The 14,218-nt window shown below is 41.4% G+C and overlaps 1 protein-coding gene across 1 annotated transcript in view; it reads left to right on the top strand.

Moving 5' to 3' along the window:
• Positions 1 to 12,498, top strand: part of LOC107282859 (semaphorin-4D-like) — a 20,529-nt gene extending 8,031 nt beyond the window's left edge. The window contains exons 4-10 of the mRNA XM_015810691.1: positions 1,399 to 1,574; positions 4,242 to 4,398; positions 5,654 to 5,876; positions 6,605 to 6,720; positions 6,861 to 7,027; positions 10,124 to 10,176; positions 12,431 to 12,498. Of these exons, the coding sequence (XP_015666177.1) occupies positions 1,399 to 1,574; positions 4,242 to 4,398; positions 5,654 to 5,876; positions 6,605 to 6,720; positions 6,861 to 7,027; positions 10,124 to 10,176; positions 12,431 to 12,498 (960 nt within the window). The remainder of the gene's footprint in view (positions 1 to 1,398; positions 1,575 to 4,241; positions 4,399 to 5,653; positions 5,877 to 6,604; positions 6,721 to 6,860; positions 7,028 to 10,123; positions 10,177 to 12,430) is intronic.
• The last annotated feature ends 1,720 nt before the right edge of the window (positions 12,499 to 14,218 follow it).

Here is a 14,218-nt window from a genome sequence, read left to right as displayed (position 1 = left end):
TTGGGGTGGATTTCCATCAGTACGCTGACGATACTCAGCTGTACATTTCCACCCCAGGCCACCCCAATGATGCCCTTGACGTGATGGCCCGGTGCCTGGAGGCCGTACGGGTCTGGATGGGGAGAAACAGACTCAGACTCAACCCTTCCAAGACTGAGTGGCTGTGGTTACCGGCTCCCAGGCATAGTCAGCTGACTCCGTCGCTGACTATAGGGGGCGAAATTTTGGCTCCCTCAGAGAGGGTACGCAATCTGGGTGTCCTCCTGGATCCACGGCTGACACTAGAAGATCAATTGACGGCCGTGGCCAGGGGGGCGTTTTACCGGGTACGCCTGGTTCGCCAGTTGCGGCCTTTTCTGGACTGGGATGCCTTGCACACAGTTACCCACGCTCTTGTCACCTCCCGCCTGGACTACTGCAACGCTCTCTACATGGGGCTCCCCTTGAGGAGCACTCGGAGGCTCCAGTTAGTCCAGAATGCAGCCGCGCGGGCGGTGATGGGAGCTACTCGTCGCTCCCATGTAACGCCGCTGCTGCGCGAACTGCACTGGCTACCGGTGGCCTTCCGGGTGCGCTTCAAGGTGTTGATTATCATCTTTAAAGCGCACCATGGCATCGGACCTGGTTATCTCCGAGACCGCCTTCTGCCACAGATTGCCTCTCATCGGCCGGTACGCTCCCACAGAGAGGGTCTCCTCAGGGTGCCGTCAGCCAGACAGTGCCGGCTGACGACCCCCAGGGGGAGGGGCTTCTCTGTTGGAGCCCCCTCCCTATGGAACGAACTACCCCCAGAGATCCGGGTCATTCCAGATCTCCCCTCCTTCCGCCGCGCCCTCAAGACATGGCTATTCCAGCTAGCGGGGCTGGCCTGAGGGGTATTTTAGATTGGATTTTAATTTGATTTTATATTGGGTGTTAACAAAATTTTAAATGAAACGGCAAAATTAATATTTCTTTTAATTATATTTTAAAATGGTGTTTTTGGGTTTTTATCTGTTTTTAGCTGCTGTAAGCCGCCCTGGGTCCGCCAGGAGAAGGGCGGGGTATAAATCTAATAAAATCACAAAATCACAAATTTACTTGATCATTTGTTAAAGAGGAGTTAGCCTTTGAAGCTTTGCACAGGTTTAGTATTTAAGGATTCAAACATCCATACATTTCAGTTCCAAATCAATTATGAATATTTTCTGTTGTGTTTATTATTTTCCCTGCTCACGGTTCTCTTGATGCATCTTCTGGATGTATTACAGATTCATTTTTCAGTGGTGTTTATCCAGCTACTTGATTTGTTTTCATAAAGCAATGAAATAATGTATTAATTCATAAAAAAAACAAGTGTAGCATTTTGGAACATTTTGCTAAGTAGCTTTGTAACAGGATTTATTTCCCCCCCTCAAGGGTGATCTTGGTGGAAAGCGAACGTTAAAAAAAAGATGGACTTCATTTTTAAAATCTACCCTTCTCTGCTCTGTTCCTGAACTGCAATTCCAATTTAATATCCTTCATGATGTCTTTGTAGTCAAGAATTCAAACTGGCAGGAAACCATAATTTATGGGATTTTTACCCAGCAATGGTAAGAGTTCTTCTCCAAGACATTTTCAATCTCCCTCTTAACATTAACCACGAAAGACGGGTATATTGGAAGTATAATGGTAATCACATAGTTTAAGGCAAATCACTGGCAAATACAGATGCAAGTTAAGGTAAAGGTATAACATTTGATTCAATTAGTCTTGCACTGTACTCTGGCATAAAGAATAAAAGGTCAAAATCACTCAGATTTGTGGACTCTTATAAAACATTCAGGAGGCTTGAACTGGGAAATTTATTGCAGCAGCTAAACCAGTCCAATGGTCCTGAATTAAAAAAAACAACAGCTGTATCATCTTATGGCCGCCATATTGCTTCTGCTCAGAATACTTTTGCAGCATCAATTCCCTAATTTTGTTAGGGAATACTGTTCTCAATCATCACTAGAATGACATGGACCAGTGGTTCTCAACCTTTTTAATGCCGCAACCCCAACCGGTCGTAAGTCGAGGACTAAACCGGTCGTAAGTCGAGGACTAAACCGGTCGTAAGTCGAGGACTACCCAACCGGTCGTAAGTCGAGGACTTTCCCTGCCCGGGAGCGCCGCGCATGCGTGGTTCCGCCCCCTGCGCCGGCCGAGGTGTAGCTGGCAAGCGGCAGAGACGGAGCAGGCCGACCACCAGCTGGCCCAGCTCAAAGGAGGTAAGGCACCCGCCGGAAAAGGGGAAAAAAATGGCAGACAAAAAAAATGGCGGACAAAAAAAATGGCGGACAGCCTTGCTTGGCGACCCCCATGAAATGGTCAATCGACCCCAAATGGGGTCCCGACCCACAGGTTGAGAACCACTGACATGGACAATAAAGTAAAATGATTTAATTTATGTTTTGGTGACCTCAAGATTAAATTATTATACATATATAAAGTCATATTTTGAATTCTTGCTTATTAAACAAGCCATAGTTGCCAGATTGATACATTAAACTTAAATGAGGGTGGTTCATACAAAAAAAAAAGCCAGAAATAAGCATCCTATCCTATGATTTCTCCTGCAAATCCTGCTAATCTGTCCTATTATGGCAGGGGCAAGATGTTCCTGGGAGAGATAGGCAAAAAATAACAGTGTGTACACCAAGTATATACTCCCAGCAGGGTCACCTAAGATATGAAGCTCATAGCACTTGCCCAGTGCCCAACCTCCCAAAAAGAACAGAAAAAATTCAGCTCCATTCATTTAGAGACCTCTCCCCTATTACTAGCTGCTGGTGATGGCCTTCCAAGGCTAAAATAATTCTAGAAATAAAGGGTAACTCTACAAGCCAAAAATGTTAGCTCAATCCTAGATTAGACCTTAGCTCAAGTTTACCCAAACTTTAATGATGGGATTAAACAGCAACTGAAATCTTGAAGTAAAAACCAGTAAGCTGCTTGGTTTCACTGCCTCATTGTGGTATATATGTGCATGTGTGTTTGTGTGCCTGGAAGAGATGAGGAAAGAGCACTGGAAAGATATGCCAAGAAAACTACAATGAAAAAAATCATATAAAGTGATTGAGGATGTAGTGCTGGACGATTGACCTCTCAGGTCAGAGGGCACTCAACTTGCTGCTGAGGAAGAGCTGAGGATCTTTTGGGATACTAGTAGTGTTTATGACACAGATGGATTAGGGCCTTCAAGACCTCTAGTTGCTGATATTGCCATACAGGAAAAGAAAATGGAAGCTGCAGCAGAAGTATGGAATGTAAGTAATATGAAATGAAAGCTCAATACAATAAAAGATGAAATAAATCATCTATACATAGACAAATGGATCATGGAAGAAATCAATCCAGAGTCCTTGCTCAAGGTGGCACAAATAATCAGGCTCAAATTATCACCTTTTGGACAAATTATGTGAAGATCTAGCTCTGGAGAAGTTTGTAATGTTGGAAAAGATGGAAGGAAAGAAGAGAAAAGAATAACCAGACCGCAAGATAATGGATTTAATTAGAACAGCAATAGGTTAGAACAAGGGTCCCCAATCCCTGGTCTGTGGACCAGCACTAGGCCACACAAACAAGCGAAGCCCCATCCGTGGGATGCAGGCAGCATTTCTCTACAGAAACCAGTCCCTGATGCCCAAAAGGTTGGGGGCAACCGGATTAGAAGATCTGAAGGGCAGGCTATTCACAGATACAGTCCTTTGATCACATTAAATATTGTCATAACATTTGATTTATTAATATAGTAATATGGCCATCAAGTAAGTGACATTATTTTCTATAATGGAGAAATGTACAGAAATTTGAGCCAATGTTTTGCAAGCTGTTATCCACTTTCTTAAGCTAAGAAACCCATAACACGCATTTAATTCCTTTTTATGTTATTTTATTATTTATTCCTCTTACATTCAAGTGGCAAGCTCTTACCTAATGCTTTTTGGAAAGATACAGAAGAGGTAGAATATGTTATCAGGCTTAGTCACTCTTTGCTACATGCAGCAATACCTCTGGCAGCAAGGACAATACCAGTTAATTTTGACTCATTTTGGCCAATATACCACAAGTGAAACGAAGGGCAGTTTTACCTTCAGCATGTTCACATTATTCCATTGGAGCACAGAATATTTTTGCTATATTTCTGCATTAAGATGGATAATTTCCCGCTTTCAAAAAGTGAGAAAGAATGCAGAATTCTATTTTGCAGAATTCTATTTTGTTCTTTATTTAAGGGGAAACTTGGATATTTCAGCTGTTTGTGCATTCCGGATGGAGACTATTCAAGATATATTTCTGAAAGGAAGCTACAAAGGTCCTGTTGCTTTGGAAAATTCCCATATGAAATGGGTGGTGTACAGGGGAGATGTTCCGAGTCCTCGCCCTGGGGCTGTAAGTCTCAATTTCTCTTGTTGAATAGGCATTTCCTTGATCAGTATGAATATGGTTTGGTTCAAGACAGGGAGGTTTGAATTTATTCAAAATATTTTCCACACCCTGCAGGCTAACATATTTAGATGCTGCTATCAGGAGATTAATTGTACTTTTCATTTGGCTCTGCCATTTCTTAATCAAAACTACAAGCAGAGATCTTACAAAGCATGTATAGGATAAAGCTCTTTGACAGGAATGACATTATAGCACAAAACATTTTAAATATTTAAGTATTTACCAATAACATTGGATAATATGTGGTAATTACACTGAACTTAACTCCTCAACTGAGCCCAGTCCCAGACTCTACCATGTGTTAAGCTATCAAGTGTCTATTATATCAGGGCTTTTCAACCAGTGGTATGGGTACCACTTGTGGTACATTGGCACCTGGCAGGTGCTACGCGACCATCCTAGAAAAGTGGTAGCAGGGGAGGGGAATGAGCTGAACTGGTGGCAGCACCGCACAAGCCTGAGCGAGAGATGGCTGGAGCTGCAGGGCTGTCAGGACTCAGCGGAAGCGCCAGGATCAGTGCTTCTTCGAGGCTGTCAGGGCTCAGTGGAAGCACCAGGATCAGCGCCAGGCTCCAGCTGGAGCTCGGCACTGATCCTGGTGCTTCTGCTGAGCCCAGAAGAAGCACCGATCAACTGGAATGTTGCAGCATCTCCAGGGTCTTGTGATTTACATTCAGATGCTTGGCAACTGATTCATATTTATGATGGTCACAGTGTCCCAGGGTCATGTGAAGTGACCAAAACCTGCTGCAATCACCCAGCAGACGGGGAGGAATAAAAACCAAACACCCCCATCCCACTCCCGCTGCCAATCAACAGAAATGCTCACAACAATGAAAACCTCGGACAGGAGGAAGAGCGCCGCCGGGCAGGCAGGTGTCTTGCTCGGCTGTAGCTTGGGGGGCACTTTTTTCAGTGCTATTGTAACTTCGAACAGTCACTAAGCGAACTGTTGTAAGTCGAGAACTACCTGTACTTTATCACTTTTTTCTTTGGGGGGGGGTCATCAAGTTTTTAACACCTTGCTAGGCGACTGGTGGTACTTGGATGTTGCCATATCCTAAAAGTGGTACAGTGGGTGAAAAGGTTGAAAAGCCCTGTATTACATAATTCCTTATCTATACTCCTCTTGGTAAGTAGTAATAGCTGATTTTCTAAATAAACGGAATACATAACCCACTTGTCCATTATTTTACAGTGTGCCAATGTTTCTGCTCTACACTTGGGGTACACTTCTTCAATTGACTTGCCAGATAAAGTCCTCCAGTTTGCCCGAGACCACCCTTTGTTGGACAGTATTGTGAACTCAGTTGGTCTTCAGCCTGTCTTCCTGAAAAGGGGTACCAAGTACACACAACTCATAATAAGCCAAGCCACTGACTTGGATAATGTCACATATGACATCTTTTTCCTAGGGACAGGTAAAGCACTTACTATGCTGCTTCCAGAGTGCTTTTTTTTTTAAAAAAATGCTATCTTGTCAGCTTTCAATAATTTTTAGGTGTTTTAAAGCAAGGAGCAATAAATAATAGCTCTAGTCCACCTCTATACTAGCACATCATACCCATAATATATTTTTGGTTTCCTAGTGATATCTTATAGAAAATATAGATGAAGTCTTTGCTCCCTATAATGTATTTTCCAGTAGATCCTGTTGTAATGGTATGTGGGAATGGCTTCGGGAGACAGGAGGGAGAGCCACAGACAACCAGCATGTAAATGATATCTTAGCCCATGGAAATGGAGATGGTGTCAGAAAAGTTTCAGAGAAGATCCCTCCCTGGTTTTCCAGCGAGTAGAAGAGAAGGAGGGGAGAAATTTCAGTCTTACAACATTCTGTTAATCTAATCTTTGTGCTTCTTGTCTGGACTACTCTACCTTACAGGGTTAACATTTATTTATACCCCCATGAGGATCTGAAAAACTTGAATGTTTGAACAAACAGATTCCCTGGTCATCATCATGACTAGAATTTTGCTATTTGATTGACTAGAAATTTGTCACCAGGTTTGATTTATCTCAATTTATTGACTAGCCAGACAAAATAACTAAGCTCTGCTATTAAAGAAATACGATTTGGGTCATGAGTTTCTAACACATCTATAAAACATAAAGCAACTAAGGTTTAACTGTGTTTCATTTTATACAGATAAGGGCTATTTGCATAAAGCTCTCAATTGTCATGGAGAAATTATTATTTTGGAAGAAATACAGTTGTTTCCATCAGCAGAGCCTGTACAGATACTCAAACTAGCCTCTCTAAAGGTACAACATTGTCCTGCTCTGTTCAGCATGACACCCTTCCCTTCTGTATCATTCCATTGTGTACTTTTGGATTTATCTATTTGAATGGTTTTTTAATATCATTTAGCAGAAAAGATAACCATTTAGTGCTGTCTTTCCAGGGCCTGTTGTATGCCAGTTCTCCTTCCCAGCTAGTACAGCTCCCTGTTGCAATTTGCAGCTGGTATAAACAATGCTTTGATTGTATCTTGGCAAGAGATCCCTACTGTGCATGGTCCCTCTCTCTTCACAGTTGTATCCTCCTGGCTAACCACCTTGAGCATTCACAGTGAGTAATATAATCAATGAGACAAGTAATGAGACTTGATTCAGATTTTAAAATGTATACGTTACTGCTCTGCATTTTTAATCTTTTGTTTGCTTTGAAGCTTTGTCTGAATTGGCTTGCAACAGAATAAAACAAATCAAAGAAGCTGCCCGCTATTGTCTGTTTTTGCTGCATCTGTTTTTGGTGAAATTGTTCATTTTTCTTCAGGAAGTGGTGAAGCTAGCTCCCTGTAGGCATTTTTTCCCTAGCTGATAACTGAGGAACTACTTGCAATGGAAGTTTCAGCCAGCCTTTGAACTACTGACGATTCTAACATTTTTTTTCCAGTGGAATTGCTGTTCTGATTGAATCCCATTTTTTTTTTTTTATCTCTGAGGAGGCTTTTTCAGCTTTTATTGCAGGAGAGAATTCTGAATAGGGGAACAAGTTCAATTTTTTTTAGATGACTTTAAATGAATGCTGAAGTTGTTTCCCCCTATCTGCTTTTGGGGTGGGGAACCAGTACAGCATGTGAGCATGAAAAAAAAAAGGAGTTTTATTAGAACCTCCAGGTCCTGCTGAGGACAAGGCAGAACAGCTAAGGAGCCCTTCACAACCCTCCCCAATTCACAAAATACTTTACTGATACAATGAATTAAGGATAAATCAAGGAGAGAACCAACCTAGAAATAAGGAGAAATTTCCTGACAGTTAGAACAATTGATCAGTGGAACAGCTTGGCTTCAGAAGATGTGGATGGGTGCTCCATCACTGGAGGTTTTTAAGAAGGGATTGGACAACCATTTGTCTAAAATGGTATAGGGTCTCCTGCTTGAGGAGAAGACCCCCCCAAGATCCCTTCCAGCTGTTATTCTATTAGTGTTTCCCATTTGAAAAGAGCATGTTTTGCACTGGATGAATAAGTCCCTGAAAAGGATGGGGAGGTTAAGAGAATTTCAACACAACCTATGTTGCTTGGCAATGTTGTTTTGACTGCAAACGTTATGCTGATCTTTGACCATAGTAAAGGTTTGATTTCATTTGGGACTGAGATCAGTTCTTCTATCCTTTAATGCTGGGTTATTTTATGATACAGTATTGTGTCAGCCCATCCATAGGTTGGCGTATTGTGCAAACAAGCCTTAAAATACGTCTGGAGATTGTGAGGTTTTGGATGAGGACAAAAAGAGGGAAACCCTCAAATTCCAGAGATGTTTCATCTTTCCCACTTGGTTCGGATTCATACTTTCCTGTGCAGAGCTGGTTTGTCATATCTGAGTTCTCCTAGACCAGTGGTTCTCAACCTTTTTAATGCCGCGACCCCCAACCGGTCGTAAGTCGAGGACTAAACCGGTCGTAAGTCGAGGACTAAACTGGTCATAAGTCGAGGACTACCCAACCGGTCGTAAGTCGAGGACTTTCCCTGCCCGGGAGCGCCGCGCATGCGTGGTTCCACCCCCTGCGCCGGCTGAGGCGTAGCTGGCAAGCGGCAGAGACGGAGCAGGCCGACCACCAGCTGGCCCAGCCCAAGGGAGGTAAGGCACCCGCCGGAAAAGGGGGGGAAAAATGGCGGACAAAAAAAATGGCGGACAAAAAAAATGGCAGACAGCCTTGCTTGGCGACCCCCATGAAATGATCGATCGACCCCAAATGGGGTCCCGACCCACAGGTTGAGAACCACTGTCCTAGACTCAGCTCATCCTTAAAAACAGACAAAAGCCCTGGCTAGGGGAGTCTTTGCACAGATCCATCTTGTATATAATAATAATAATAATAATAATAATAATAATAATAATAATAATAATGATGATGATGATGATGATGATGATGATGATGATGATGATGATGATGATGATGATGATAAAGTTGGAAGGGACCTTAGAGGTCATCTAGTCCAACCTCCTGCTGAGGCAGGAAACCCTATACCATTTCGGACAAATGGCTGTCCAGTCTCTTCTTAAAAACCTCCAGTGTTGGAGCATTCACTGCTTCTGGAGGCAGGTTGTTCCACTGGTTAATTGTTCTCACTGCCAGGAAGTTTCTCCTTAGTTCTAGGTTGCTTCTCTCCTTGGTTAGTTTCCACCCGTTGCTTCTTGTCCTGCCTTCAGGCGCTTTGGAGAATAGCCTGACTCAGCCTATCACAGATTTTCCTGAGTCAGGAGGTTTTGTTCACTGTAAATTATGCCTTGGACATCTCCCAATTCACACTCTGATATGGTATAATGAGTTGAGTGATTAGGCAGTTTTTGACAAAGTTGCATGGATATCCATGGTTATCCCTGTTGCAGCCATTGCAAGCATTCACTAGCCCCATTGTCTCCAACTGTCTAGTGAGGAGGGGCCAAAATCATTGTCCCGCCTTTGTCTTTCCCTTGCAGTGCTGGGGTTAAGGCTTCAACACTGAAGCCCAGTATGTGAGCTTGAGGCAGTAAGATAGCTTGTCAGCTGCAGGGAGAGGGAAGTGCCAAGGAAACAGGGGATGGGTATTGGTTGCTCAGCAGAAAAGCTAGGATAGGTATAATGTGAAACCCATGCAGAAGTGCCAGCTGCAAATGGTACATCCCATCTTCTATCTAGTTCAGCGGTTCTCAACCTATGGGTCGCGACCCCATTTGGGGTCGATCGACCATTTCACGGGGGTCGCCAAGCAAGGCTGTCTGCCATTTTTTTCCCCCTTTTCCGGCGGGTGCCTTACCTCCCTTGAGCTGGGCCAGCTGGTGGTCGGCCTGCTCCGTCTCTGCCGCTTGCCAGCTACGCCTCGGCCGGCGCAGGGAGCGGAACCACGCATGCACGGCGCTCCCAGGCAGGGAAAGTCCTCGACTTACGACCGGTTGGGTAGTCCTCAACTTACGACCGGTTGGGTAGTCCTCGACTTACGACCGGTTGGGGATCGCGGCATTAAAAAGGTTGAGAACCACTGCTCTAGTTTATGCCATTGGAGCAAATTTTTCTTAGCCTCTCTTTGCAGGAGAGTTTCTGATTGCTGCTATTCTCAGACTTCCTTCTCTGCATTTCAAGGCCAAAAGTAGATTTTTAAGAGAAGATTTCTGTCCGCTTTGAATGTTTTTGAATATCTCTATGAAGTAGTTTATATAATTTCTTTCTTCTTTTGTTAAGAGATCTAATCCAGAGCATCAAGAATGGTGATATCTACAGGTGTCCTGAAGTAGGTAGGGGAATTTTTTTTTAAAAAAATATTCTCATGGCAACATATATTTTCTAAACAGTGACTATTGTCTAGTTACAAAATTGTTGCTATAATAAGATAAATTGCACCATACAACTATTCCAAGTTTATGTGAATCATTTAACATTAAATGCTACAATCCATCCTCATTTACTCAAAGTTCAATTGCTTAAGGTGGATTTATCTCTTTCGCTGTATAGGTAATTTCATTATTTAAACCAATTTTACCCAAAGCTAAAGGACACATTGGTAACAGTTTCTCCATAACCTTGGGCAGTTTCTGAGCCTTTAGTGTCTAAATGGGATCCACTGCTGACAACTGCCATGCCTGCTTTCTCTTAAACAAAGACATTATTAGTACTCTAGTCCATGCTGATCTGGAAGCTGCCATTTAAATTTTCCATGATGTCTATAATGTAACATCATTCTAATATACTGTGGAAAATTTAAATTGATCACTCTCGGACTCAGCTATCTAATGCTTCTTGGATTAGAGGGTGTATTATCAAGAACCCTCTTGATAATATGCCCTCTATCCAATTTTTAAAGATATTTGTGTACATTCAACCATTGTCTGGATGCCACATAATGAGCTTGAAGAAAAAATGCAGAATACTCTAAATTTTATAAAGAGATTGGGAGTGCAACTAATAGAAAGGATTGTCATATGTCATTAATTGGCAGGAGAAAAACACTTTAGACAAAATTAGGTGAATTAAAACATTTAATTACAGGTAGTGCTTGTTTAACAACTGCCTCATTTAGCAACTGTTCAATTACAACAATAACTGAATAAAGTAATTTTATGTCCAATCCTTGCATCTATAATTTTCGCAGCTCTATAAAGCAATGAACAGCTGGAGTAAGATCATAAGCATCGTCACTGTTTCACTTAGCAATCACTTTGCCTAATGACCACATTGATAGTCTCAATCATGGTTGCTAAATGAGGACAGCCTGTATTACTTATGCATTGAAATAAATGTAGAGAAGAAACAGAAAAAGTAGTAATCTAATATGGCTTTAAAGAAAAAAAAAAGCCTATCCTATTTAAACAAGTATTCAGATTGTGATCTGATGCAACAAATGTGCCGTGAATATATTTAAGGGCATATTTTTGTAATTTTTATTAAAAATTTAAAAAAGAAAGATAAACATTAATGCAAATCAATATAAAATAAGGAAGAAAAAAAGAAGAAATCAAAGACAAAGCCAAAAATGCCATAAAATAAAATAAAAATAAAAAAGAAAGAAAAGGATACAAACTTCAGATATTCTCCACAGCAATTATAATTATATTTTAAAATCTCTTTGTAAAGTTACACAATGATCCTCTTTTCTGTAATATGTCCTATCTAATTTTCAAAACCATATGCTCATTTTTTTCATTTTTACACCATAATTGTGTTTCCAGTCACCAATAAAGACGTCTTTTCTCTAATTGAAGAAGTTAATTTATCCATTTCAGCAAGATCTGTTAATTTCACAAACCATTCCTCCATAGTGAATATTGTTGAATCTTTCTTGTTTTGTTCATACAATCTTGCTACAGTAATCATATATTGAAATAATCTTCCATGACTCCAAGCATCACAAACCCAATATTTTTTAGTTTTTTTAAATATATACCAAGCATGATAGAATGTCCCTTTATGTTGTTCACATTTCCAACATACGTTTGAAATAGTTTTATACATTTTAGTTAATTTCTCTGGTGTGATGTACCAACAGTATATTAATTTATAAACATTCCCTTTAAAATCATAACATAATGTAAATTTCAACCCTTTTGCCATTGATTCATCTGTATGCCATAACCAGAATTCTTAGCCAACTTTATCATACAGTCTTCAATCTGTTCTTCCTCCGTTTCAAATTTCAATAAAAGTTTATACCTTTTAGCAATTACATGTTCATGATCACAGTGCACAGTTGTACTTCAAACTCTGCCTTACTTTGCTCTATAGTATACCTTAAGCTTTTTTTATTCATTTTGAATCTTTTTGATCATTATAAATGATATAACTATATCCCTCTGCTATTAGTTGCTCTCTTGATTTCATTTTAAATTCCGCTTGATGGTTTTCCAATAATTCCTAGTATGTCAACCATTTGTCTTTGCCTCCTTTTCTCTTCTGTGATATGCTTCTTGAGTGGATGCCCACAAAGGTGTTTTGGGGGCCCAACCAATGTCTTTATATTTATTCCATATTCTCATATAACTTGAATATGTGCAGGCACAGGCACAAACCACGGCAGAGGATCTGGAGTTATGCTAATGCATTGGGATCACCTTGCTATTTGACTTTGCCTGGCAACAGTAATGTCAGAGGTGGGTGTGTAGCAGCAAAATATCTCTCCTCCAAATATGGTATTTCTCCATAGTAACTACAATAATGGTCTCTTCTTCCCTCTCCCCATTGCGCAGATGTGGATAAATGTTTCTCTACAGACCCATGGAACTGTTTAATTGGACCTGAATTCTTTCCAGCATAAAGATCATAACTACATTTTTCTATCTTGTCACTCATGAGCACTATGCCATCCTGTCCCAATAATTTCATAGCACAGAGTGGAACTGGAAGTCCTTCTAGTAGTCTAAACCATTTATCCATTGCTAAAAACAGCAGTACAGACAACCGTGGTAGGTCTTAATATAGGATAGCAATTCACTGAAAGACTCGGGAGGGTTGTTGCCTGCTTGTTTAAGTGCTTTCATCTCCTTTTCAATCCAGCAGAGGATGGCTGTGATTTTTTTTCCCAGAGATACACTGAAAGTCTTGCAGTTTGTATGTGTGTGAGTCTAAAACGCCGTTTCTCTGAGCTTAAATTATTTGAGTAAAAAGGCATGCTGTTTTTGGATATAAATTGTCTCGACTTTGGGGAGTCGATTGAAGATAGGGACAAGCGTGCCCCTTTTCCCTTTTGGAGTCATCTTCTCTGAAGTGCTGCTACTTCATTTTTAACCTTGGGCTGAACCCAGGGAATTCCTACATGGAGACTGAGCATCCGCAGAATCAGCACATTGGCTTATAGCAAAATCCCTGGTACCGTTGCCACTGAGAGAAGCTGGTATCAGATTGCAAATGTTAAAGAGCTGGAAACACATTAAATTTTTAAAAAACCCAAAGCACCATGCAACACATTTTAAGCAGTACTTTCAAAGCACATGATACAGAGGCGAGTGGGAGCTAGATCCTCTTTTATTTTTTTTTTCCTCCGACAACTGCTACGTAACATTAAAACCATTTATTTGTAAGAAGATCCTTCATATTGGATAGCTCTATGCAGGGTCACAAACATGTATAATTTACCAGTATCTTTTGCTGTATTTGTTATCTGAAATGTTAACACCTTATGTCCCCCCTTCCCTTAATGGCAATACAGATCGTGTGACAGGTAGCTAGTACAGACAGTGAAGAAAGTTGGCATAGTTCCTAGCATGAGGCAGGAAGCTATAAGCTGACCACCAAGCCTTCTTGCTTTTCAGAAAAGAAAATCAGAAGGTACCCTGTCAACCTTGGCAGCAGCCCTCATCTTAACTGTGAACCTTTGTCCAACCTAGCCAATCTCCTCTGGATGTTTAACAAGAGCCGCTTGCGGGAAGAAGAGGCCAAATATCTCATCCATACAAAAGGACTGGTTGTCTTTAATGTAACAGTTACTGATACCGGGCTGTATGAATGTCATTCTGTTGAAAACGTCAGTGGGAGAAAATTTCGTGTAACAGTAGCTGTCTACCTCCTCCAGCCCCAGCCCGAGAAAACTTTCTACGGTCCTAAGTGTGACTTGTCCAACCAGCTGTGTTCTGAAATAGCAGGTCCAAAAAGCAAACCTTTGGGAGGCCCAGAGACAGAGGACCCAAAGCAAGCACCATCCAGAAGAATCCAGAGTTCATTGTTCAGTCTAATAGGTGTGGGGTCTGCCTTTGCCCTCCTTTTCTTCCTTTTGCTGTCTTGGAATATTTACAAGGGCTATATCTCCCTGCCCTGGACCTCTGTACCTAAAACGTCAGCAGATGAATC

The sequence above is a fragment of the Protobothrops mucrosquamatus genome, unplaced genomic scaffold (assembly GCF_001527695.2).
Source record: "Protobothrops mucrosquamatus isolate PMUCROS unplaced genomic scaffold, P.Mucros_1.0 scaffold14, whole genome shotgun sequence".
Classification (NCBI taxonomy): domain Eukaryota; kingdom Metazoa; phylum Chordata; class Lepidosauria; order Squamata; family Viperidae; genus Protobothrops; species Protobothrops mucrosquamatus.
The sequence above is the reverse complement of the archived record's forward strand: the minus strand, read 5'-3'. Positions and strand labels throughout refer to the sequence as shown.